The 26359-nt window shown below is 41.0% G+C and overlaps 1 protein-coding gene across 2 annotated transcripts in view; it reads right to left on the bottom strand.

The window, feature by feature from the left end:
• Positions 1 to 26156, bottom strand: part of CFAP95 (cilia and flagella associated protein 95) — an 88258-nt gene extending 62102 nt beyond the window's left edge. For both annotated transcript variants that reach the window (XM_006152468.1, XM_006152469.1), the window contains exon 1: positions 25938 to 26156. In XM_006152468.1, coding sequence (XP_006152530.1) covers positions 25938 to 26143 — 206 coding nt within the window. In that variant the 5' untranslated portion in view covers positions 26144 to 26156. The remainder of the gene's footprint in view (positions 1 to 25937) is intronic.
• Positions 26157 to 26359: the final 203 nt, after the last annotated feature.

The raw sequence follows: 26359 nt of genomic DNA, 5'->3' as shown, positions 1-26359 counted from the left end.
AACAGCACATGGATGAGAAACTCTTTGTAGTTGAAAGCTACCTGTTGCTTTAGATAAGAACTCCCAGCTAAAATGGTTAATCTTTCTGTGGAGCCCTCAGCTTTGTTTATTCTGTTGTCCCAGTTAGGCTTTTTCCTTTAATAAATCTGTGGGTTCCTGCATTTTGTTTGTTGAGTCTGTCAATTAGTGAGTACTTTTGCTTTATCTCTGGGTGAATGTGCTGACTTTGCCTAGCATGAGCTAACTTTGGCCTGTAGCTTTAACAAGGGGTATGCACATAAAACTAGCCTTAAACTAACTTAGTTTTCATATGCTACTTTGGTTTATACTAACTTAATCTATATGTTAATTTTGGCTTAAAAACAGACAGGTGGGAGAGTCTTAAACTTCCTGGTCCTCCTGTCAGTCTTAGGGAACCACATTCCTACAAGATCACTAATTGGCTTTATTGCAATAGTTGGGGGTGATGTTTTACCCTTGCAGGGTACCGTAATAACAGTAAAACTCACAGCAGAGAAATTGAATACCGGCCAGTTCAAGGACACAAGGGAGTGCTCGTAAACCGGGCCTTACCTCAGTTTCTTCCCAGTCCAGGCCTTGCCTTAGAATGGGAGGCGGCAGCATCCTTACCAGCTTGTGTTGCCTGCATGGCCCTGTCAATTATTATTATTAATTTTTGATATAAAGCATATATGCTTGCCAGGCAGACAGAGAAAAAAGGAGAGGGAAGATGAGAGAGCATCCCTCCAAGGAGGATGGCCATACTGCAATCCCTTCTCCTCCTTTCCCCTCCAGAGATTCTGGGTATGCAAACACACATGCCCATCATGTTTTTCAAGACACTGGGTCTGGGACTTGAACCACACAGTTAGCCATGTGGGATCCAGGTGCTTTAACCTCCACACCATCTGCTGGCCCTGTTATTTTTAAATCAGAAAGAAATATATAATTCATCTCAGATTATACTTGTGTTTATATCATCGCAGTAACAAACTATTATTTTTAATTTTTTAATGGAGAAAGGGGCCCATGAAGGCAAAGATATTTAGGATCCATGCAAATATGAATGACATATTGATTATACCCCACCATGCAGTTTAACTTTTATTACAACTAGATTCTTTAAAAAAATATATAGGTGTATCCCTTTTTCTTATAAAAACCTTAGAAGCAATTAAAAGCCCAACTTTAAAAACATGATTCCATAGGGCCAGTTGGTGGCATGGTGGTTAAGGGTGCTGGACTCCCACATGGCTGATTGCAGTTTGAGTCCTGGACCTGACAGTTTGCTTTCTCACTTTCTTTCTCTCTCTCTCTCTCTCCCCTCCTCTCTTTCTCTCTGGTCAAATTAAAACAAATAAGTAAATAAAGTTAAATAAAATAATTCTTTAAAAAAAAACAAAGCATGAGTCCATAATTAATGTGTTTTTTGGGGGACCGAGCTAATGTACAGGAATCAGCATTCTTCAATGCTTCCCACAACTAATATGCCCAAACCTGTTAGGTTTTGCAAGATTCACAGCCAAAGATTTGTCCCTACTTCCAAGAGGTTGAGAGCCTAGCAGAGAAAAAGTACATATTTAAAAATTATAAAATATAGGGACCAGTAGATGGCATAATGGTTACATTGCTGGACTCCCATGTAGTCGACCATGGTTCAAGTGCCAGGTGCATATGTGCACATGCCCATAATCCTGAGGGGAAAATGGAGGAGAAGGGATTGCAGCATGGCCATTCTCTTTGGGAGTGATTTCTTGCTTTCTGTCTATCTTTCTGGTGAGTGCAAGCATTCTATAGCAAAAATCTCTTCTAAAAATTATAAAATATAGGGCCAGCCAGTGGCATGGTAGTTAAAGTGGCTGAATCCCCCATGACTGGCTACATGGTTTGAGTCCCAGATCCAACAGCTTGAAAAGCACTCCAGGCCCCAGCATGCAAAGATTCTGAAAGAAAGGAGACATAGAGGAGATGGAATTGCAGCATGACCATTTCTACTGAGGGGGAAACCCATCATCACTTTCCCTCTGTCTCTTTGTCTCTCTGGTGAATGAGTATGCCCTCTGACAAAAAATTTTCAAATTATAAGGTGTATATAATATACTATATCAAATATAATAAAATACAAAATAAAATATATTTACTAAATATAATAAAATGATTAGGGGATTATAATGGAAGCAGAAGGCCTAATTAATTGTCTGACTTTATTATGTCAGATTAGCATTGGCCCATGCCCCAGTTTCTCTGAGCTAAACTGAGGGAAATACACTGGTGAGATGAATGAATCAAAGGATTGAGAGTTTCAAATAAAGAGTGGCATATAAATGCAAAAAGATTACTATAGAAATGATATTTTACCTCTTCACAATATAATTTGTTGGATATTTTAAAATGTTTTATCAAAACTAAGCCTCACACAGAACGGGTTCATACAACAGTTCAATACAACAGTGAAGCACTGTGCAGAGGAAAATGGATCCCACATGGCCAACCAGGGCTCAAGCCCATGCCCTGGTGTCTTGAAAAATAGGCTGGGTGTATATGAGCACATGTCGAGGATCCTGATGAGATGAAGAATTGGAGGAAAAAGGACTGTGAGATAATCAGGCCTCATTTGGGGGGTGCCTCATCTCTCAATCTCCCCCCCACACACACACACACATGCAATAAAAAACAAACAGAAAAGCCCACGAAGCCTCACAGCGACTTTGTGATAGTAAAATAGAGAAGGGATGTGTGCCAGACTCTTCGATCAGTGGTTCCCAAGTCTGAGTGCTTCTTGGAGCAATTAAACATCCCCCAAATAGGGAGACCAACATGAAACTGCCAACTTGTTTTGAAATATTAAAAACAAAATAATCTTTAATAAGAAGAACTTTAGCCCCCAAAAGCAATAGAAACAATTTCACAGTCCTTCAAACTGAGTAAATTTAGCTCTACATAAAACTTGTCACACTATCTTTCCAGTCCGTGTATCACCTAGGATTAGTAAAACGTCATCCTGCACCAACTCTGGTCTAGTCTACAGACTGGCTTCTGAAGACATTAATTCACCCAGACATGAATTTGACTGGAGAGTCAGCTCAAGGCTAAAGAGGCTGAGTGTAGGTATTCTGCGCTACTGAAAGACCTGTGTCTTTAGACCAGGCATGCGGCTACAAGCTGACATTCTTGCTGGGAAGAGGACCCACAGGACTTTCTGCCAGCGGGGACAGTATTTTCTTTGAGAAGCAGCCTTGCTTCTGCTGAGAAGCTTGCTCCGTCAAGTCCACACCTGAATGGTATGGCTGTTTCTCTATATAAGAAATACTACTGTGAGATACCCTTAGTTACAAGTAGATGAAACTTGCTTTCTCTCCCCTTCTCTAAGACAAATAGTATAACTATGAATAAGAATTAGGAATGGGGAGATTGCTGAGGGGTAGAATCTGAGCTGCAAAACCATATGAAAAAAGAGCTTGGAACTGTGACCGTATTTTCAAAAATCTTCACCTGGAATGATTTAAAAGACTGCCCAGGTCAAAAGAATTTAGTAGAGCAGAGGCCAGCATGAGCAGGTCCTGCCTTAAACAAATGACCGACACATCCAGTTGGTCTACAGCTTCCGCCCACCAGTCCCACAAACACTTGAATCCTCTAGATTCTGTTCTTCCTATTGCCATGTAGTCCTAGGCCATGCCTTGTGAGGCAGACTTCCTATTTCTGTTTGTAGGACCTCTGAGAGCTTGGAGGTCCCACCATAAAAGCTGAGTGATTCCACATCAATTCGGATCTATCAGCCCCACTGGAGTGAACAAATACAGATTCCCCAAGTGAGTCACAGAAGTCCAGAGCTGGAAGTCAAGCAAGGAACTGCAGCTCCCCTAGGGCTGCCTAAAGCCAGAGAAACTAGTTTCCAGTCAGTGAAGGAAAGGGTGGGGTTGGGATATAGGATTAACCGTGCAGAAAAAGGAGTCAGATCACCCTCTAGCATTGCTATGGTACCATGTGTATGTAGGGGGAGAGGAAGTGAAGTGGAGATTTGCGAAGAAACCAGTTTCGTTAGCACTGCCCCACCTTTCACATTTTCTTTGATAATTATCCATTAATTATATCTGCCTTCTCAGACTAAAAGATTCTCAGCCCCAGGAATTATATTTTTATTCATCTTTTATTATCTCAGTGCCTACCATAGTCTGACACATTATAAATGCTCCTTAAATCTTAAGTGATTGATTGGATATTCTTACATTTTGTTACTGTCACCTTAATATAAATGCTGAAAGCAAAGGCTTTCAAACGTGTCCATAAAAATAAAGACTATCCCAGCTCAGTCTGCAAACGCACACACAAAGAGGGAGTGATTATGCATATAGAGATGCTAGTCCTTTGCAACACTAACCTGCCTCCAGAGGAATTATAAATCTACTTGCTGAATGGGAAAATGCTCAACATACATATGCATAACAGTGATTGCAAAGGGGTTTGAATCTGAGCAATATCTGACATGAGAACAATTGGAAATCTGAGCTGAATTCTAGCTTCTGGTTACTTGACAAGAGACACATTTTCTTTGCAGATTTCAAAGATGTTGAAAATGTTTAGTTAAGACTCCAGATGGCAGAATATATTAATTTTAAATTTCAGAATTATTAATGTAGTTCACGACTATATTGTCAGCTATTACATTTTCTGATGTAAATCTAGCCCAAATGAGAAGAGAATGATACTTATTCTATTAGGTTTTATAGTTATCTACTATCTAGGACTTTTAAATAAAATTACCCTTGAGAGTGCCTACCACATTAGAAGCATAAAACCAATAGAATCAAAGCCTGCAAAGAAATGTTTGACAATGTTCTTTACAGATTTCATGGACTAGTTATTTACATGCCAAGGGAGTATTATTTGGTGGCATATCCATCAAACTGATGAATGATGACTTTTAGATGTATTTGCAGAGTTATAAAGAAAACCTTATGTTTTGGGGAGAATGATGACACTCCAGACTTATGAAGAGGGACTTTATTTTTCAGTGTGTCTCATGCTATATGTTATTTATGAATCTATAATGGTGAAACCACAGAATTTAAAGCCTTAACTGCACTCAAAGGAAAAGCATGTGATAGAAACAGATAAACAAAGTCATTTTCTTCATTCAACATATATTGAATGACATGCAAATAAAACCCATCATTATAATGAATTTTCTTCATAGAAAATTTTCAAGAACTGGAGGCCTTATGGAGAATATTAGAAGGAAACAAAAGGAATACAGCAGTTGGAGGCTTTGCCTATCTTAGCAATCTAAATGTTAAATAAATGGTGACAGTTAACTGCCAAACACATGAAAGCAGCTTTAGAGACACATATTAACTAGGATGGGTTGTAATTGATTATCCCACCTGGGACTCATTTAAGGAGAAATAAGTTGCTCAGTGCACAGGAAGTGATGAAAACCAGGATCACCCTAGTCAAACTGGGGTGAGGACCTTCTGACACCCTAGGTTTAGACAACTGGATCTTCAAATCCTAGGATACTTCTTATGGTTTCTTTGATCCTCTGCTTTAGAAATAGCTTATATTGACTTGCTAAAGACTCTGGATGGTGGGAGAGGAAGACTAATACATATTATAGCAGCCAGATGGTGGTGCAGTGGTAATGCAACTGAATCCACAAGGGAGTGTGTGTGTGCGTGTGTGTGTGAATGGCTCTTTCTCATGGAAGCAATAAATAAGTGAACTTCTAAAAATAATGAAGTGTATTAACATTAGTAATTATTGTAGTTCAAGGAACATCTTGACAGTATACCTGGCATGGAGTAGCATGGAGATCAATTTGCTCCCTTTCAAAACAAAAAGGAAGACCAGATGGTGGTACAATGGTGAAACTCAATGCTCTGTGAAGCTGACACACTAGGGAGGATCCAGTCTCACATATGGAGACTTTCCTGAGTATGCCAGGCATGCATGTGCCCATGATCTGGGGCTGGCTGAGGGTGGGGATGGACCACATCTGTAGGACCCTGATAGGGGTATATCTCTCTCCATCTCTCTATATCTTGCTAATGGAAGAAATGAATAAACAGACTTTTACAAAAGGAAACAAATAAGATAGTTTACCCAATTACCTGTATAAACTATCCCTACAGTCTTAGTATTATCAATTTAAATAATTTGAATTAATTACTGCATTTTAATTCACATCTATGTGATTCCATGAGCTATGCATATCAAGTAGATAATACAAAGATTTTTGGTTTCAGAGCAATTCGTTTCATTTACATTAGAAACAAATTAATAAGCTTTTCTTCAGGAGCAGAATTTAGAATTAAAACAGATTTCCATTATATAGTTACACGATTGCACATTTTCCCCCTTTTCTTCTTAGAAATCATTCAAAGGCAGCAAGGAAAATGAAAAATTAAAAGCAAACTAAATTTCTGGCAAAACCCCAAATTATAATCCTTAGCATATATCTATTAGGTTGTCAGGAAAGTCACAATGTGTTTTTCTATGCAAAAACACATCATGACTTTCCAGATGACCCAATAGTTCTAGTCTAGTCCTAGAACTCAGCTTAGGGAGAGGAGCTTTACAAGGAAATCTCTACATGATAGATTTTTGTATTGAACAATACAATTTCTCTTTCTTTCCTAGGAATACAAGTTAAAATTCTCTTGCAGTTAGGATCACTTGACTAGTTCTGGTCAATAAAATAAATATAAGCAGAAATCCCATGTAACATTACTGGGCTAAGACAGTGAAAGCTTTTGTACAGTTCTCAATGCTTTCTTCCCCTGCCATGCAATAGATGGCTTTCCAGAGGGTGGAGCCTCTATCAGTCTGAGTCCTAGAGTACCCATAAGAAAGCCTGCATCCTCCAACAGAAACCTACAGCAGACATTGTGTGAGCAGGAAATAAACCTTAACCTGATACTCAATTGGATTTGGGGGGCTGTTTGTTATCACAGATTAGGCCTGTCCTAGTCCAATGTAGAAATTAGTACCAGAAATGTGGATGATGCTGGTTTATCAAAATCTAAAATATGTGATGTTGGCTAAAAGCCAAGCAGAAACAAATAGGAAAGTTGAAAGCCAAATATTTGATAACCACAATAGGTGAGGTGTCAAATCACAGAAAGATGCTGTTGCTAATGTACTTAAAAGAGAATGAAATGAACACATGAAACAACTCACTGGCACAGAAGAAGTGGTTAAAGGGAAACGAGAGATTTCAGAAATATGGGGCCTTGAAACGTTAAAAGAGCCAATAACTTTTAGATCCCCAACAGTAAGATAGAAAACTGAGAAAGGCTTTTTGAGATGAAGGTCTATTAAAACTCAGTCTTGCAGCAAAGTTCATCCTATGGTTAGGCCCTCCCAGTAAATCAAGTTGTTCTAGAGCTATCGAAAGACAAAATTAGGGCCAGCTGTGTAGCTCAATGATTAGGCCCTGTATGTTGAGAATCAGATCCCACATGGTTGATCACCATTCAAATCCCAGTCCAGTGGGTTAAAAAAACATGCCAGCTGGGTGAGAAAGCAAGTCCAAAATCCAAACGCAATGAAAAAATGGAAGGGAAGGTATTGCAACATGACCCCATCCTACTGGGGGTGCTGTGCTTTCACTCTTTCTCTCTCTCTCGGGCACACACACTCTCGCTCTCTCTTCCTGGTGAGTACATATGCCCTCTGACAATTAAAAAAAAAGACAAAATTACAACAAATTTAGTTTAAAGATCTAATTGGTTTTTGTTTGTAATTCTAGAATCAGGCTTGGGCTGTGAGGAGTACATAGCACATTACACTCACCTCCCAACTCTGACCTAAGTATAAACCAACCAGTCGTTGCCTTTCCGAATTAGTTATATTCCTCATAGGATTGTTTAACATACACAACAAAATCCCAATTAAAAAGGTGTGCATTCTAGCCAGAATAAAATTTTCTAATAATTCACACAATGCACGCTTAATTTTTTGTGGTCTGGATGCAAGGTCACAATACCTTAACCATGTAGAAGATTTCCTGCAGTAAGCTGCTGTTATTTAGGTTTCGCTTTTGTTTTTATTATTTTTAAGTTTTTGCTATAGGGCATGTGTGTTCACTGGAGAGAGAAAGAGACAGGGAAGTTGAGAAATGCCACCCCCCACCCCGCGCCAGTACGATGGCCATGCCACAATCTCTTCTCTTCCATTCACCTCTTGGGATTTTGAGCATGCACACACATGCACCTGGCATGACTTTCAAGCCACCAGGTTCGGGACACAAATCAGAGTCACCCATGTGGGAATCCAGAGCCTTAGCCACCATGCCACCTGCTGGCCTTGCACCATTGGTTTTTATTAGCAGGTATCTTTACAAGGAAAGTAGATGCCTCTGAGCTCTGAAAGGACAGGATTCTGTGTCCATTCATAATAATAATAAGTGGGGAATTTCCTTCCTGTGACTGGATCTATTGTGTAGATTAGGAGTGTTAATATTCACACCCCTGCTATGAATGGCCACATGCAAACTAGCTAACCTTATTGTGTTGACTCTAGATACATGCTAGCTCTGCTGTTCCCTCCCATTTGGCTTAGGTTTATGGATATATAAATTAAGCATCATATAGATAGACGGGCAAATGCTGTTAAGATGCCATGGCAGGGACCAGCAGTTAGCGTAATGGTTATGTCACTGTATTCTCTTGTAGTTGACCATGGGTTGCGTCTCAGACCCAGTGACTTAAACTCATGCTGGGTGCCAGTGTGTGTGTGCCCAAGATCCCAAGAGGAAAATGGAGGAGAAGGGATTGCGGCGTGGCCATCCCTCTGGGGGGGGAGGGGGGGTGATTTCTCATTTTCTGTCTCTCTGTGTCTCTCTGTCTTTCTGGTGAGTACATGTGCCCTATAGCAAAAACCTCACCAAAAAAAAAATATATATATATGATGCTATGGGACCAGCAGATTGCATAATGGTTAAGGCACTAGACTCCCACATGTCCAACCATGGTTCAAATCCCTGACCCGGCAGCTTGAAACTCACACTGGGTACATGTGCATAAGTGTCCAAAATCCTGAGAGGAGATTGGAGGAAAATGGAGTGTGGCCATGGCCATCTCCTGGGGGGATGATTTCTTGCTTTCTGTCTGTCTCTCCAGTAAACAGATGTGCCCTAAAGCAAAAATCTTAAAAAAAAAAAAAAAAAAAAAAAGATGCTATGGCCATCCCTAGGGCTAAGAGTCACAGTTCTCACATTCATTTTATATCACACCTATCATTACACAACAAATAATGCCCACACATATTTCCAAAGACCCTCAAGGACAGAGAAGGACAGCCCTCAGTTGAAAACTAATGTGCCATACTTGAGTTCTCCTTGTGGATGCTAATGCATAAGTGAACCTCTCCTAGGAAATTTTCCCTGGTTCAACAATCCTAAGTTAAATATTCCTCCTGGATGCTCCTAGAGCACTTGGTTTACCTGAATTGTAGCATACATCATAGTGCGTTGTAGCTTAGAATCGCAGCATGTATCATAGTGCACTGTACCTTAGAACTGTAGCATGTATCATAGTGCACTGTAGTTAGAATCATAGCACATATCATAGCACTCTTATCTTCGATGGACGCACGTATCATAGCGCACTGTAGCTTAGATGGATGCATGTATCATAGCGAACTGTAGCTCAGATGGACGCATGTATGGATGCATGTATCGGCGCACTGTAGCTTAGATGGACGCATGTATCAGCTCACTGTAGCTTAGATGGACGCATGTATCATAGCACACTGTAGCTTAGATGGACGCACGTGTCATAGTGCACTGTAGCTTAGATGGACACACGTATCATAGCGCTCTTAGCTTAGATGGATGCACGTATCATAGCACACTGTAGCTTAGATGGACGCACGTATCATAGCACACTGTAGCTTAGATGGAGACACGTATCATAGTGCACTGTAGCTTAGATGGAGACACGTATCATAGTGCTCTTAGCTTCAATAGATGCACGTATCATAGCGCACTGTAGTTTGGATGGACTACGTGTCATGGCGCACTGTAGCTTAGAGGACGCACGTATCATAGCGCTCTTAGCTTAGATGGACGCACGTATCATAGCGCTCTTAGCTTAGATGGACGCACGTATCATAGCGCTCTTAGCTTAGATGGACGCACGTATCATAGTGCTCTTAGCTTAGATGGACGCACGTATCATAGTGCTCTTAGCTTAGATGGACGCACGTATCATAGCGCTCTTAGCTTAGATGGACGCACGTATCATAGCGCTCTTAGCTTAGATGGACGCACGTATCATAGCGCTCTTAGCTTAGATGGACGCACGTATCATGGCGCTCTTAGCTTAGATGGACGCACGTATCATAGCGCACTGTAGCTTAGATGGACACACGTGTCATAGCGCACTGCAGGTGCTCAGTTAGCCCTCTCCAGTCTCTCTCACAATACCCTCTGACTTCCTACAGGCAGGGAGAATGTCCTGATCACTGTCAGATCTCTGATTCAGCAGAGTGACTATGACACAGAAATGACTCAGTAAATATATTTTTAATAAACATCATTCAAAAAAGAGCGCTTTATTTAGAAAGAAGATAATAGGGGGAATAAAAAAGTGTTATTTTTTTAAAAATGAGTTTAAGCTCGTTCAATACTTCCAGCTCTCAGCTGAGCAATTTAGAAGTTTTCCAAGTTTTACATTTATTTAGAAGTAAATAAATGGTCTTATATTAATTCTTTCACTTAACTGAACCTAGGATAATCTGATTGGGGATCTAATATCTTACCAAAGTAAAAAATTATAATATTTCTGCCAATTAATTATTTTTGTTAATGCATCAAAACTTGGTTAATTCACAATAAAGAAAATGTACAGTGTGACTAATAATTATAATGTAATTGTATTTCAAAATGAAATAGAGGAAACAGGAATAAAAGATTAATGTCTGTCAAAAACAATAACACAATATTCAAATGTTATTTATAGCTAACTTTTTCAAAGAATAGAAAATGTGAAAATGTGTGTTCACTGAATCTCTACACAGGAATTTCCTTTTTCTTTTTCTTTTTTTTTTTTTTTTTGAGGGGGTTTTTATTAGTAAAAAATTATAATATTTCTGCCAATTAATTATTTTTGTTAATGCATCAAAACTTGGTTAATTCACAATAAAGAAAATGTACAGTGTGACTAATAATTATAATGTAATTGTATTTCAAAATGAAATAGAGGAAACAGGAATAAAAGATTAATGTCTGTCAAAAACAATAACACAATATTCAAATGTTATTTATAGCTAACTTTTTCAAAGAATAGAAAATGTGAAAATGTGTGTTCACTGAATCTCTACACAGGAATTTCCTTTTTCTTTTTCTTTTTTTTTTTTTTTTTGGAGAGGTTTTTCACTATAGGGCGCGTGCGCTCACCAGACAGACAGAGAGAGACATAGAGACAGAAAGCGAGAAATCACCCCCCCAGGGGGGATGGCCACGCCACAATCCCATCTCCTCCGTTCTCCTCTCGGGATCTTGGGCACGCACGCACACGCGCCCGGCGTGAGTTTAAGCCACCGGGTCCAGGACGTGAACCATGGTCAACTACGTGGGAGTCCAGCGACATAGCCATTACGCTAACTGCTGGTTCCCGCAGAATTTCCTTTTTCCGACCAGTACATCTAAGGTTAATTTTTTAAAGCTGGATTGGATAGATGCCATTTAGCAGAAGAGGAGAAGTTTAAGATCAAAATAGCATCAAATGCCAGAGATCTTCAGCATATTAATAGCTTATCGCTATGGCGTGAATGCCCTTTCCAAAACTCATGTTATAATTTAATTGCCATTGTAACAATGTCAAGAGGTAGGGCCTTTAAGAAGTGACTAGCTCCTGAGGGCTCTGCTCTCATGAAAGGATTAATATCCTTATCTCAGGAATGGATTAGTTATTACAGGAGTTGGGCCATTTTACTCTCGTTTTACTCAGTTTTACTTTCTTTTACTCTCATTTTACATGTATGCTCTTCTCCCTCTACCTGTTGCCACGGATGATGCAGCAAAGACCCTTGCCAGCTGCCCACAGCATATTCTTGAACTTCTCAGCCTTCAGAACCATGAGCCAAATAAAGCCTATAAATTGGCAAGTCTGTAATAGTCTGTTATAGCAGCAGAAAATAGACTAGGATAATTAATTATGTTCTAAACTTTTGCTATAAAATTGGGTTTGGAGGCCAGCAGATGGCATAGTGGTTATGGTGCTGGACTCCCATATGGCCGACCACGGTGCAGGCTCTGGACCCAGCAGCTTGAAACATGCCAGGTGCATGTGCCCACAGTCCCATGACGAGAACCAAGGAGAAGAGATTGCAGCATGGCCACCCCCCCGCCCCCCCGCCAGGGGAGAATTTCTCACTTTCCCTCTTACTGTCTCTTTCCTTCCCAGTGAGTGCATGTGCCCTCTGTCAAAAACCTTAAAAACAAAACAGCAACAAACAATTGGGTTTGGATGTGGAGCTCCTCTTCTACTTCAGGGTGCCCATTCCTTCTTTTTCCTGAGTATGTCCACCTCGTTTCATAGCTGTTGGAGAGTTGTCATGTCGCCATCTAATTTTTCCTGGTTAGATGCCTCCAAGTAGATACCTGGCCCAGGGATAGATATCTGACCAAGAGTTTCTTGATTAGAACTGAAAATACCTTAGGGCAACCTTTCTTTGCTGGGTAAAGATGTAAGGGCTAAATTCCAGAACTACAGCAGCCATGTTTCCCATGGTCTTCCCTAAGATGAGGAATCCCAAAGAGGAGAGAAGAGAAATAAAACGAGACCTGGTGGCATTTGCATTCCTTGTTCCGGTTGGTCCCAAGGTTCACCTCTATTCCTGCCTTTCTCGTCTGTTTAATCAGCCATCCATGAATATCATGGGTTAATTCATTCTGTTAGCTGAAGTTAGTGCAAACTGCGTATCGGGCACCTGCAATCAGGAGCTCTGACTAGCACACGCAGAAAATGGTACCAACGAGTGTGGGTTCCTAGGGAAGCTCAGAAAAGCTCATTTAACATACTAGTCCTAGTGCTCGTAAAACCCTGAGCCCTGAACCTGGATATCTCTGTGTCCCCAGAATGAATCTCTCCTTATCCAAATGTCACTAACCCCAGGTTTTTCTCAGCCTCTCCCTCAACCTGACACCTCTACCTAGAAAGAAATGGTCAATGAAGTAAAAGAAAGAAATCTTGGTGAAAAAGTATTCTCTGTGGGCTGAAGGACTACAGCACAATACGGTGAGGAAGGGGCCTCCTGTGGTCCCCACTGCCTGGTTAGGAGATGGTCACAAGGGGAGGAAGCCGGCTCGAGGCAGAGGCACTTGGACACAGCAGTGATCTTTCCTAACCCAGTGTGCCCGGTGAGGAAATGCCTGCCTTGTCACCTCTGCCTTACAAGCGTTCATCTTGCACACAAAACTGTTTTATTTTTGCAAATGCCAGTCAAGTTGAGCAAACCTTCACTACAAGGTCATGGCACAATTCTATAATCATCTGTTTTCAGAAAAAGCATTTGACTGGAATTTCATAAAAGAGAATAGCATAAAAAAATGAAAAAGCAGTCAGGGCAAAAGGAGGCAGAGTCTCATGCATTTCATCTTGAAAAATAGGGAATAAAGTACTTCCCCCAAAAAACTACTACATTCAAAAGCATTCGTGGGTACTGTGCATATATTGAGAGATAAGAATGTAGAACTAAATTAAAAATAACCGTGGCGTAGGATCTACCATTATGGAACACAGACGAGAATGAAAGGGTAGTTAAACCAAGTGAACGTGAATAGCATCATCCTTTTTACCCAACATAAACTAGCAATTAAAAAGATATTTTAAAAAGAGTCATAATAAACCACAAAGAGTGAGTCAACCTCTCAGAGAGATGAAGCATTGTGTCTAAATTTTGATCATTTAGGGAATGTTTGCTTCCGGGAAAAAGCTGTAGAAAATGATACTCAATTTTTAAAGTAATTTCCTTTATTCTTATTATGAAAATAATACATGTTCATTTTGGAAAATGTATAAGTAACAAAGAAGGAAAAAAGAGGAAAGGATAAATAATCTATAATTCCATCACTCAGTAGTAAAAATTGTGTTGTATGATGAATGTCCTTTCCATCTTTTTCCAATGCATTTAAACATACTTTTTTTTTTTTTGGAGAGGTTTTTGCTATAGGGCACGTGCGCTCGCCAGACAGAGAGAGAGAGAGACAGAGAGACAGAAAGCAAGAAATCACCCCCCAGGAGGGCATGGCCACACCGCAATCCCTTCTCCTCCATTCTCCTCTCGGGATCTTGGGCACGCACGCACACGCGCCCTGCATGAGTTTTAAGCCACCAGGTTCGGGCCGCGAACCGCAGTTGACTACATGGGAGTCCAGCGACATAGCCATTACGCTAACTGCTGGTCCCCTAAACACATACGTTTAATCAGAAGAGAATCTAGTACATACTGCTTTTTAAAATTACAACGTGTTTATGTTTTCAAATATTATCTTTGCACTTTTCTGAATTCCCCTTAAAATAACCTTTGTGCTAATAAATCAGAGGCATCCACATTTGCCTTGGGAAGAGTTAGGACTATTCACCAGAAATTTTTTTTTAAACACTTATGATTACAGCTTTATTATAAAGGATACAACTAAGAAGCAATCAAATGGAAGAGATGCACTGGACCAGGTGTTGGGGGGATAAGTAGCATGAAGCCTTCATGGTGTCTCTAGGTATGCCACCCTCCCGGAACTTCCAATTTATTCAATATGGAAATTCTGAACCCCATTGTTTATGGAGTTTTTGTGGAGGCTTCACCAGAAATATTAAGGAAAAGAAAGTGTAACTGATTAGTCGCTGACTGGCAAAATGAAATTTTGAAGCTCGGAGTGAGATATATTTTTCTTGACAGTCAAGTATCGGTGAGCACTTAAAGCTCCTAAATTCCTTTAGTCTATTAACAATAAGAACCAGATGCTCCAAAATACACCACAGGTAAGGTAACCTTATCATTTATCTTCCAAAGAAGAAGGGCACTTTAGAAAGTAGAAGAGGGGGACCAGCAGTTAGCGTAATGGCTATGTCGCTGGACTCCCATGTAGTTGACCGCAGTTCGCATCCCGGACCCGGTGGCCTAAAACTCACGCTGGGCACTTGTGTGTGCGTGCCCAAGATCCCGAGAGGAGAATGGAGGAAAACGGATTGCGGCGTGGCCATCCTCCCTGAAGGGTGATTTCTCACTTTCTGTCTCTCTGTCTCTCTCTGGCTGGCTGGCGAGTGCATGTGCCCTATAGCAAAAACCTCCCCAAAAAAAAAAAAAAAAAAGTAGAAGAGGGCAGGACCAGCAGGGTGGCACAGCAGCAATGCAGCACTTTGGGATGTTGGACTCACATGAAGGGTCGTGGGTTCATGTCCCAAGGTCTCCCTCTATAGACCGGGTATGCACATACATGCCAGTGATCCAGGCTGGCAGAGACTGGGGGTGGATTGTGGTGTGAAGACCCTGATGGGGTACCTCTCTCCTTCTTTTTCTCTCTTTTTCTGTCATGGAAGACATAAAATATTAAATAGAAGTAAAGAGGGGATTTTGATATGTCTCATTGCCAACAGGAGTAAACTATCCCATCTAAATCAAACCACACTAAGCACTCACCCCTGCATAGGGCATTTTGATGGAAGCTGAGTTGAGTGTCTTTGGGCCAACTAGCTGTGGACCACCATATTGAAGGGTGAGGTGCTGCTACCACAGTGGCTGGGGTGACCAGCCTGTTAGAAGATGAGAGAGGATGAGATTGACATATTGACCTAGCAAGAGCTAAAGTAGAACTGGTCTGTAAGCACAGATACCAAGTCCTCAACAAACCAAAGGGATTAGTTACACATTTCCCGGCAGCAGGCACAGTACTCAGACCAGGATGAGGTGAGCAAGAACAAGGACCCACAAGGTTCTTGCTCAAGGACTCAGTCCCCTACCACATAAATATCCCATAACTTCAGTCCCTTACACGGATATAGACGGCACTGGGCAAAGGAGAAGATGAGCAGGAAGGACTCAGCGAAAGTGGGCATTATTCTGAAAGAGACTGTTATAACTGAAAACAAGCTGTTAAACTTGAGGAGACAGAGATAAGCTTTCATTGGCATGTCTGAATTTCTCTCTAGGACCAACAGTTGAAAAGTTATGAGATGAGTTTTAGGAAATAAAAATATACATGTGTTGAATACAAATTTCTAATTCCACTAAATAGTAAATATATTTCCATGTCCTTAGTCCACTATTAATACCATCTTAAGAGGCTGCCATGATATTATAATCTGGAATTTTTAAAAAGAGAAGTCAAAAAATGTTATCTCTTTAAAGGGTAGGTATCATTTGTCCCTACACTAACTCAAAAATCTCCTTACACTTGTCTTCCTCTGATGATACGTCATGAACTGCAACTAAAAATGGCATAAATTTAGCTCCAACTTTTACAGTCTCTATCTACCATTCTTTTTCTGGAGAGTTTTTTTTGTTTTGTTTTGTTTTGTTTTTAATTGCTGTAGGGTGCATGCACTCCCCAGAAAGACAGAGGGAGACAGAAAATGAGAAATCACCCCCCGGGGGGATGGACACACTGCAATCCCTTCTCCTCCATGCTCCTCTTGGGATCTTGGGCATGTACGCACACATGCCCGGCATGAGTTTAAGCCACCAGGTCCAGGACTCAAACCACGGTCAACTACATGGGAGTCCAGCGACATAGCCATTACGCCAACTGCGGGTCCCATTCTAAATGGAAGTCTAATGCATTACACACTTCCAAGCTCACTATTCACAGGTAACTAAATATGTTTAGTGTTGTTCTGTTGCATCGAGATCATGGCTGTCAAAATCAGCTTTAGGCTTACTATGATTTTGTGCTATACTGTAGTCTTTCACCACATGGTCTTATTAGAGCATATAATACAGGGCCCAGCCCACTGTGCCTTTGCATTTGTCTGTGTTCCTTCTACCAGCACATTCATTCCTTTATTTTATCAATATTGAGCACCCGCTATATCCTTATTCCTTGTCCTAAGGCTTACTTTTCTCTCTTCTCACCACTGACCATAAAGCCCCCTTAAAGCTTCTTCTTTCTCCAGTTCAAACTACATGCTGTGTGTATGGAAAGCATATTACCAAATTTGTTCTAAATGTGCATAAAATAAGAGCTAACAAATTTTCTATTGAGGGCCTGAATCTATGTTAAAGATGACAGAGAGGAAGTCTTTATGGATTTCAGCAGATAAGTAGGTTACAGCATGCAATTACTAAGGGGCTTTATTTGTTTGTTTGCTTTGTTCATTGCTAGCTAAGAAAGATCTGCATAGCATGGCCCTCAGTGATATGGGTGATTCCAACTACTTCCATGTTAGTATTCAAGGAAACAACTAATTAAACCACAGGAAGAATGATACAGCAATTTAGAACATTTGAATGATGTATTTTTTTTCAATTTTTAGAAAATTGCCAGATGGTATAAGCACTCACAAGAAAGACAGAAAGAGAGAGTAAAAGGGAGAGAAGGGGAGGGAGAAAGCACCCCCTCCTCCCCACCCATTAGGGCATGGTCATACCACAATCCCTTCTCCATTTCTCTATCCCATCAGAATTTTGGCACAAATATACACACATGCACTTAGTATGTTTTCTTGTTTTGTTTTGTTTTGTTTTTAGAGAGATTTTTGTAATAGAGCACATGCACTCGCTAGAGAGACAGAAAGTGAGAAATCACAACCCCCCCACCCTCAGAGGGGATGACCATGCCACAATTCCTTCTCTTCCATTCTCTTGGAATTTTGGACACACACACGCACACGCCCAGCCTGAGTTTTAAGCTGCTGGATCCAGGACTTGAACTATAGTCGACTGGGTGGGAGTCCAGCAACATAGCCATTATGCCACCTTCTGGTCGCAGCATGTTTTTCAAGTTGCTAGGGCCAGAATTTGAAGCATAGCTGGTCATGTGGGATCTGGTTCCTTTAAGCACTAGGCTGTGGGGCCTGCCCAGATACCATATTTCCTATTTAAGTACACTAATTTTGGTGCCTTTTTATGCTGTTCTCATCTGAACATGGGTAACCTTAGATTATTTATGCACTCTCTGTTCAAACAGCACAATAGTGTGAAAGCCTAGAGATTCTCACAGAAAGAGTAGTTTTCCCTTTAATTCTAATTTATTACCCCCACCCAAATAGGAATTGTTAAAACTATGAAGTTTCCTGTCCCACAATTACATTTTACTTTTCTTCTTTTTGTTCTTCTTTCTCTTTCTGTTTTCCTCCTATTACCAAGGGCAGCAAGGGCAGGGAATGCCAGGCTCTTTAATTTGGGGCTTAGGTAGGAAAGAAAAGTAATTGAAATTATAAATCCACAAAATTAACCTGAGTCCTTAAAACTAAGTGTCACCATGGAGACCAGAGCAGGAACTGTCTCCATGGAGATCTGGATGAAGTTTTTTGCTTTGAATTATTATCACTTGTTACCGGATGTCTGTCTGGCCAAGGAAAAGACGAAAATAAATGAATGAATGAGTGAGCGAATGTAAGAACTCCCCTGACATGAAAGGATTTATTAAGGACAGGTTAAAATGGTTCTGGTTCTCAGTATTCCGTAATTCCAGTAAGTAGGAAGACACTAACAGAAAATTTCCCCTCAACTCAGAATTTCTAATGGAATCATCTGACAATATGGTTCCATAAATGCTACAGGAGTGAGTAGGAAAAGATCTGTTTTATGCAAATGCAATGTATATCTATCATTGAAAAGTTGAAAGATATGAATAAGAAAATAAATATGAAACAACGGACATTTTATTAGTCAGAATAAAGCAGGTATACCTCATTCTCCCCTAAGGTCAGGTTCCTCCAATGTAAGGTTCTGAGGACATGTTGTAAGTTTGCTTGTTGTTTTTCAAATTTATTTTAAATTTTTTCTATAGGGCATGTGTGCTTATTGCAGAGAGACAGAGAGAAAGTGAGAACTTACCCTCAGGGAGGATGGCCACACCCCAATCCCTTCTCCAGGGATTTTGGCTACACCTGCTCCTGGCATAATTTTCAAGTCACTGGATCTGGAACCATGATCCAACATATGGGACTCAGTGCTTTAACCATCACGCCACCTGCTGGCCCTGGGGCATGGTAAGCTTTTTATCCACCTCAGTAAAGATTTAGAAAGGGCATCACTCACTCAGAAGCATCAAAAGGTGATGAGGGTATGTGGCGTACCTTTCTACCACTGCGGCTGCGAGGAAGAGACGACTCTTTGGCAATGTCTTATCCCAGTAATAGACCAGAAATATCTTCTAACAACCATTCTGGGTATATCACTTTAGCATGTCTGTTAGACACAATTGTTTTCAATACATGGAATGAGGTCAAACAGATCTGTAATTACATGCTAGATACAGGGAAAGTCCCAGTGTTTAAACCGTGGAACCAGAGGTACGTCCGATTTCTCCTAGTTACCGGTTTTACTGTGCACCTACAGAGACAGCCACTTCAGTGATCAGATACTCTGTTGAGAGGCCATCCACATGATGTATCATAGATACTAGATGTTAATCAATTACATTAAAAGTTTCTAATAAAAGATATTGAAATCCAATGAAAGTTTTAATATATCCTAAAATATGATATAGAAAGTTAAGAATTAGGAGCAAAATGCACAAAAACAAAATGATCAACGATATTATCCATTTAGGAGTGTATGTAATCTGAACCTTATGCAGCTTTTTTAAGGCAGACTTTGACGGCTGGTTGAATATGGAAGGAAAGAAAGCAAGAAGCCAGCAGTCCAGATAACTCAGAAAAAGTCAGTGTTTCTCACACTTCACAGTCACTTTTCTTTATTGATATGTTCTATAAAGCTGCCGCACACACACTATCAGCAAATACTGGACAATTGCTCTTAGAGGAATTACAAGATTTGGTCCTGTGAGTCTCCAGACACAGTATTTCCACCAGCTGATCAACAGATGATAACCTTGTTTTATGCCTGTTTTTGTTTAGAGACATTGAAAATATATTATTGGTTCATTAACACTGAACTCACTGCCAGCAGCACTAAGTCATACCTGAACAAACCTTCTCTAACACATGTAATTTCTTCCTAAGGCATATCGTGGGCCTTTTGCACTAGGTATAGTACATGGCCTGTCAACATGGTGCTTGGGGAAACCAGCAGTTCGCATAATGGCTATGTCGCTGGACTCCCACATAGTCGACCGTGGTTCGCGTCCCAGACCCGGTGGCTTAAAACTCACGCCAGGCGCATGTGCATGCGTGCCCAAGATCCCAAGAGGAAAATGGAGGAGAAGGGATTGCGGTGTGACCATCCCCCCTGGGGGGTGATTTCTTGCTTTCTGTCTCTATGTCTCTATGTCTCTCTCTGGAGAGAGCACGCGCCCTATAGCGAAAAAAACCTCTCCAAAAAAACATGGTGCTTGGGGGGTCATTTTAACAACAATATCAATATCACCAATGCAAAGCACACATATGCAAAAACTGTTGTATTAAATAGACTGTAAAAAAAGATCCTTGTTGAGTCAGCAGATGGCGTGGTGGTTAAGGATGCTGGACTCCTCATTACCGACCGGGGTTCAAGTCTGGACCTGGTGGCTTGCTTTCTCACTTTCCCTCTCTCTAGCTCTCTCTCACTCTGTCCCTGTCTTGTCAAATTAAAATAAAATAAATAAATAAGTAGATAGATAGATATTTGTTTACAGTATGAGAGCTGAAACAAAAAGGCAAAGTGTCATTTTGACCTCAACGAGAGGCACGCGCCTTGAGTAACCTAAGTTTTTTGCGTTTTTTCTTCCATTTTGCCACTCTACACATGTCTGTGAATGCCCATAAAGTGCCTGAAGTATTGACTTTGAGTTATAAATTTGAACAAGTAGGTAAATTTACAAATACAGAATCCACACATAGAATTAACTGTGAAGGACTACTGTTTCCTGTGATGCTATTTCTTACCTCAGTCATACCTTGGATATATTGCAGGCTCTGTTCCAGACTACTACAATTAAGTGAATAAACAATAGTGTTGTCTTAAAAAAAAGTATTTATCTTAATTTAAAAGTATCTTATTGCTAAAAACTGCTCACAATCACCTGAACCTTCAGTGATTGTAACCTTTTGCTGGTAGAGGGCCTTTCTTGGAGGTCGATGGCTGCTGACCAATCAGGGAGAGGTGGTTGTGAAGGTTGGGATGACTGTAGCAATTTCTCAAAGTAAGTTCACCACATTGACTGACTCTTCCTTTCACAAAAGATTTCTCTGTAGCATGCAATGCTGTTTGATAGCATTTTATCCACAGCAGAACTTCTTTCAAAATTGAACTCTCCTCTCAAACACTAGCTCTGCTTTATCAACAAGGTAGATGTAATATACTATATCTTCTCTTGTCATTTCAACAACGATCATGGCTTCTTCATGAAGCCATGAAGTAGATTCCATCTCAAAAAAACACGTTTTTGATCATCTATAAGAAGCAGCTCATCTGTTAAAGTTCTTCATGAGATTACAACAATTCAGTCCCATCCTCAAGCTCCACTTCTAATTCAGGTCTTTTTCTGTTTCCTCCACATCTGCAGTTATTTCCTTCGTTGAAGTATTGAGCCTCTCAAAGTCTCCAAGAAGGTTGACTTTAAAGTCAAAATTACTCCTTGATCCATGGACTACAGGATGGGTGCTCTGAGAACATGAAAACAACATTAATCTCCTTCTACATCCCCATCAGAGCTCTTGGGTGACTAGGTGCATGGTCAACGAGCATTAATATTTTGAGAGAATTCTTTTCTTGTAAGCAGTAGGTATCAACAGTGTGCTTAAAATATTCAGTAAACTAAATTGTAAACAGATTTGCCATCATCTAGGCTTTGCCGTTTCATTTATAGAGCAAGGCAGAGTAGATTTCACATAATTCTTAAAGGCCCTAGAAGCTTTAGAATGGTACATGTGCATTAGCAATGTAAAGCCATCAGTTGCATTGACCCTAACAAAGAAGTCAGGTTGTACTTTGAAGCTTTGAAGCCATGCAAGACTTCTCTTAAGCTATGAAAGTCATAGATGGCACTTTCTTTCAATATAAGACTGTTTTGTCTACATTGAAAATCTGAGTTCTCTGTGTTTGTTTGTTTGTTTAGAGAGAGATTTTTGCTATCGGGCACATGTGCTTGCCAGAGAGATAGAGAGATAGAAAGTGAGAAATCACCCCCTTCCCCCCGCCCCAGAAGGATGGCTACATCGTGATCCCTTCTCCATTTTCTTCTTGGAATTTTGGGCATGCACATACATGTGCCCAGCGTGAGTGTAAAGCCACTGAGTCCAAAATTTAAAACTTAGTCAGTTACATGGGAGTCCAGCGATGTAAGCATTACACTGTCTGTTGGTCCCAAAAATCTGTTTTCAAGCGAAGCCACTTCATCAATTGCATTATCTAGATCTTCTGGATAACTTGCTGCAGCTTCTACCTTAGCACTTGCTGCTTCAAGTTGTGCTTTTCTTTTTTCTTTCTTTTTTCTTAATCTTTTTTTATTTTTTCCCACTGTGCAACCCACTTCAGTGCCAGCAGTCCACAAGAAGAAACCAGGCAATGGTTCAAAGCCAGCTTGCCCTGCCATGGGGCACTAGGAGAGGCCCACACCTTGCACTTTTATGTTATGGAGACAGTTTCTTTCCTTTAACCTCATGATCCAACATCTGCTGACTTCAGGCTTCTGCAGTTTTCTCACTTTTCTCAGCTTTCATAAAACTGAAAAGGGCCTCATCCTAGATTAGGCTTTGGTTTAAGGAAATGTGACTGGTTCGATCTTCTATCCAGACCACTCAAACTTTCTCCATTATCAGCAATAAAGCAGTTTCGCTTTCTTGCCATCCATGTGTTCACTGGGGTAGCACTTTATGTTCCTTCAAGAACTTTTTCTTTGCATTTGCAACCTGGCTAACTGTTTGACATAAACTTTTTTGGCCTATCTCAGCTTTCAACATACTTTCCTCACTAAGCTTAAAAATTTCTAGCTTTTGGTTTAAAGTGAGGGACGTGTGACTGACTCTTCCTTATACTGGAACACTTAGAGGCCTTTGCAGGGTTGTTGATTGGACTAAGTTCAGTACAGTAGTGTCTCAGGAAACAGGGAGGCCCTAGGAGAGGATGGGAGAAGGAGGGACAACCAGTAGATGGAGCAGTCTGAATGCATTTATCAACTAAATCACGTTTTATATGGGTGCAGTTCGGGTACCTCAAAACACTTACCATAGTAACACCAAATATCACAGGTCACAGATCACCATAACAGATAAAATAATACAAGAGTTTGCAAAATTGTGAGAATTACCAAAATGTGGCACAGCCACAGAAAATGGGCACATGCAGTTGAAAAATGGCGCCAACAGACTTGCTCCACACAGAATTGCCACAAACCTTCGATGTGTAAAAACCACAATACCTGTGAAGCATGATAAAAATGAATGGCAATAAAAACAAGGCACACCTATATTCCACTGCACGTCCCTGTTCTCCTTTGTCCACCAGTGGTGCTATGGAGCATGATTCTCCCTTCAAAGCCCTGCTCAGGAAACTACATACACACACAATTCAAACTGCTGCCTTGTCTTCTTATTCTCATCTTTATTTTGCACAAATTGTGTTAGAATGAGTTTATTGACATTGCTCTTTTACTGGCCTATGAAAATGCCTTGAGGTCAATGACTGTGTCCTAATACATACAAATAACCTTTATCGTGCTTTCTTTGTGCCAGGTTAAAGGGTGTTTTCCATACTACACCTCATTTAGTCTTACAATAATCTTATCATCCCCATTTTTATGGCTGCAGAAACAGATATATAGAAGTTAGGACACCTAACACATTGCGTAGCAGCAAAGTTGGCATTCAAACATAGAGTCCAAACTTTTAGCCATTATGGTGTACTAAAAACAGAGTAGTAGCTACTATATATTATTGACCGCTTACCATGTTTGAGGCATGATGCTAAATGCTTTACACATATTATCTCATTCAATTAGTTTTTCCATCTCTGTGTCCCCAACACGCAGCAAAGTATATGACACATAAATGTTTACCGAGTTGAATTTAAGTCTTCCTGCTTTCAAACCTTCTTTCTAAACCAACAGCATGAGCATACTCTACATTTTTGGCTCAGCTGGAAATAACACTGTTCGCTATCCTTCTCCATTTACCTGGTTCCTCACCTTCTTCTCATTTATGTCCTTCTGTGGTTTTCTACTGATGTCTGTGGCATTCGCAAGGCAACTTGTCAAAGCAATGGTGCGGCAGAGGTGAGCAGAAATGTTGTCTCTTTGCAAAAGATCTTTTTCTTTAACAGTCACTTCTAGGGGTGATTTATATTGTGACCGAAATCCTTATGGAGTAACACAGCCACAGAAGAGCTATGAGTTTGCGCTTAAAGGCCAGGAGGTAAGCCCGATATGAGTCTAAAAGAGGATTTTGTTTCCCAGTGTAGCTTTGGATTTCCATTCTGTCTAGCCTCTTAAACTGAGTTCAAAGTAATCAGAGTCAGTTTTAGGGATGAGAAGTAAAAGCAGGGGAGTAAGCTTGTGGGGAAAGCAGAGAATAAACTTTAGTAGCTGTAGGTATCTGTAAGATAGAAACCGTAGGTCTCACATACATTACATGAATGAATGGGATCAAGTAGGGCTTAGGCTTAGGGCTAGAGTCAAAATAATTCATCTCTTTTCAAAGGTAAAAATACGAAATAGATAAAATTTATGACTTCTCATTTTTTTCTTTCAGTCTGCTTCCCACAAACTATTCCAAATGCACTGAAAGTAATGATTGTCAACAGAATAGCCAGGAAAGTTCACCCAAAGGAAAGAATCCTAATTGTTCTGAAAGTCTCCGGTTTCCTACCAGTTACATGTCATGGTGTTGTATTTGTCACTGTGATATTTAATAAAAGAAGAGACTCCTTAAGTGAATTCCAAGCCAAAGCCTAAAGCACAGGAAGTCAATCAAATGCCTCTTGGGGCCAGGCAAGACCAATGTGAGTGGAGTTACTACAGGGAGAACAGGGCCCATCTTATGGAGTAGCCAGTGATCAGCTCCTGCACATTCTTGACTCCCAGGAGGAATAAATTCCTCCCTTACCAGGCCTTTCCACTTCTCAGAGAAGACACAACCCTGAATTTTTCTGTGACTCTCCTAGTTTTAAATGTGGCCAACAAATTAAAAAGAAAACATGTCAACATAAGCACGCCAAGCAAACTATGTCTGTTGGACCTTACCGGATCGGAGATCCCAGTTGATGATCTCTGGCCAGAAGAATCCTAGTAAGTAGCCTAAGAGATATTTAGGGATCTCCTTCAAACCACTTGGGGTACTCCCTTTTCCCCAAGAATGGCAGCCCTGGTGGCTGGGCCTCTTAACAGACATCTCTCTCCTGTTGTGCCCCAGGCCACTTATTTGATCCTGTTCTTTTAGGAGTGAGTGCTTATTTCAGAAATGTGATTTTTAAGGCCTCTGAAAACTGCCCCGCCCCTCACCCCCTTTCGCCACTGTCCCACCCCGCAGCCTATACATACTCCTTCCCGTGTGTCCCATCCAAACCTAGGCCTGAGAGTTGGTGCCGGGCAGTGCGAGCCGCTCCTTCCTGGAGGGCTCTCCGATCTCCTGCTGGCTGACCAGCCCTCATTCCCATCCTCTCATCTCTTCTTGAAATGCCTCTGTTTGCCCTCTTTTCCTCTCCTCCATTGTCCCACTTCTCTCTCGACTTACTTTTTCTTTCTTGCCTCTTTAGTCTTTTTCCTTTTCTCCTGTCCTCCTCTGCTTGTCTCATTCTCTTCTTCAATTTCCTCTCCCATTTCTTTTCCTGTCCCATCCCTTCCCTTCCCCATCCTCTCTCACCCAGGGGCCTGGCACTGCGGAGAGCTCACTCACCAGGAGTACACCAGCACCGGCCTAGAGTATTTCTTGTGATAGGAGCGGAGGGTCAGGGAGCCCTTGCGCTCCAGCAAATCCATAGGTCCGAGTTCAAACCAGTACTTCCCAGGGTCGCACCGCGCCCGGCAGGAGCTGTCTGTATTCTCCATAGCTGCGATCGGAGGTACGCACCACAGAGGAGTTCCCTGCACCTGCTCTGCCATGCGCAGCTACTGCCAAGACTTGGCGTCTCTCGTCTCCTAGGCAACCTGGGGCGGAGTCAATGGGGGCGGGGGCGGTGGGGGCGGAGCCTCCCCACCTAAGAGCTCTAGTTTCCCAGACAGTACAGTTACTGACTGGTAAGAAACTACGTTTCCCAGAGTGAAACGTACATAGACGTGAGGAGGGCGAACTGCATCCCGGGATCTGTGGTTTTGCTA

The sequence above is a fragment of the Tupaia chinensis genome, unplaced genomic scaffold (assembly GCF_000334495.1).
Source record: "Tupaia chinensis unplaced genomic scaffold, TupChi_1.0 Scaffold000354_1, whole genome shotgun sequence".
Taxonomy (NCBI): Eukaryota; Metazoa; Chordata; class Mammalia; order Scandentia; family Tupaiidae; genus Tupaia; species Tupaia belangeri.
The sequence above is the reverse complement of the archived record's forward strand: the minus strand, read 5'-3'. Positions and strand labels throughout refer to the sequence as shown.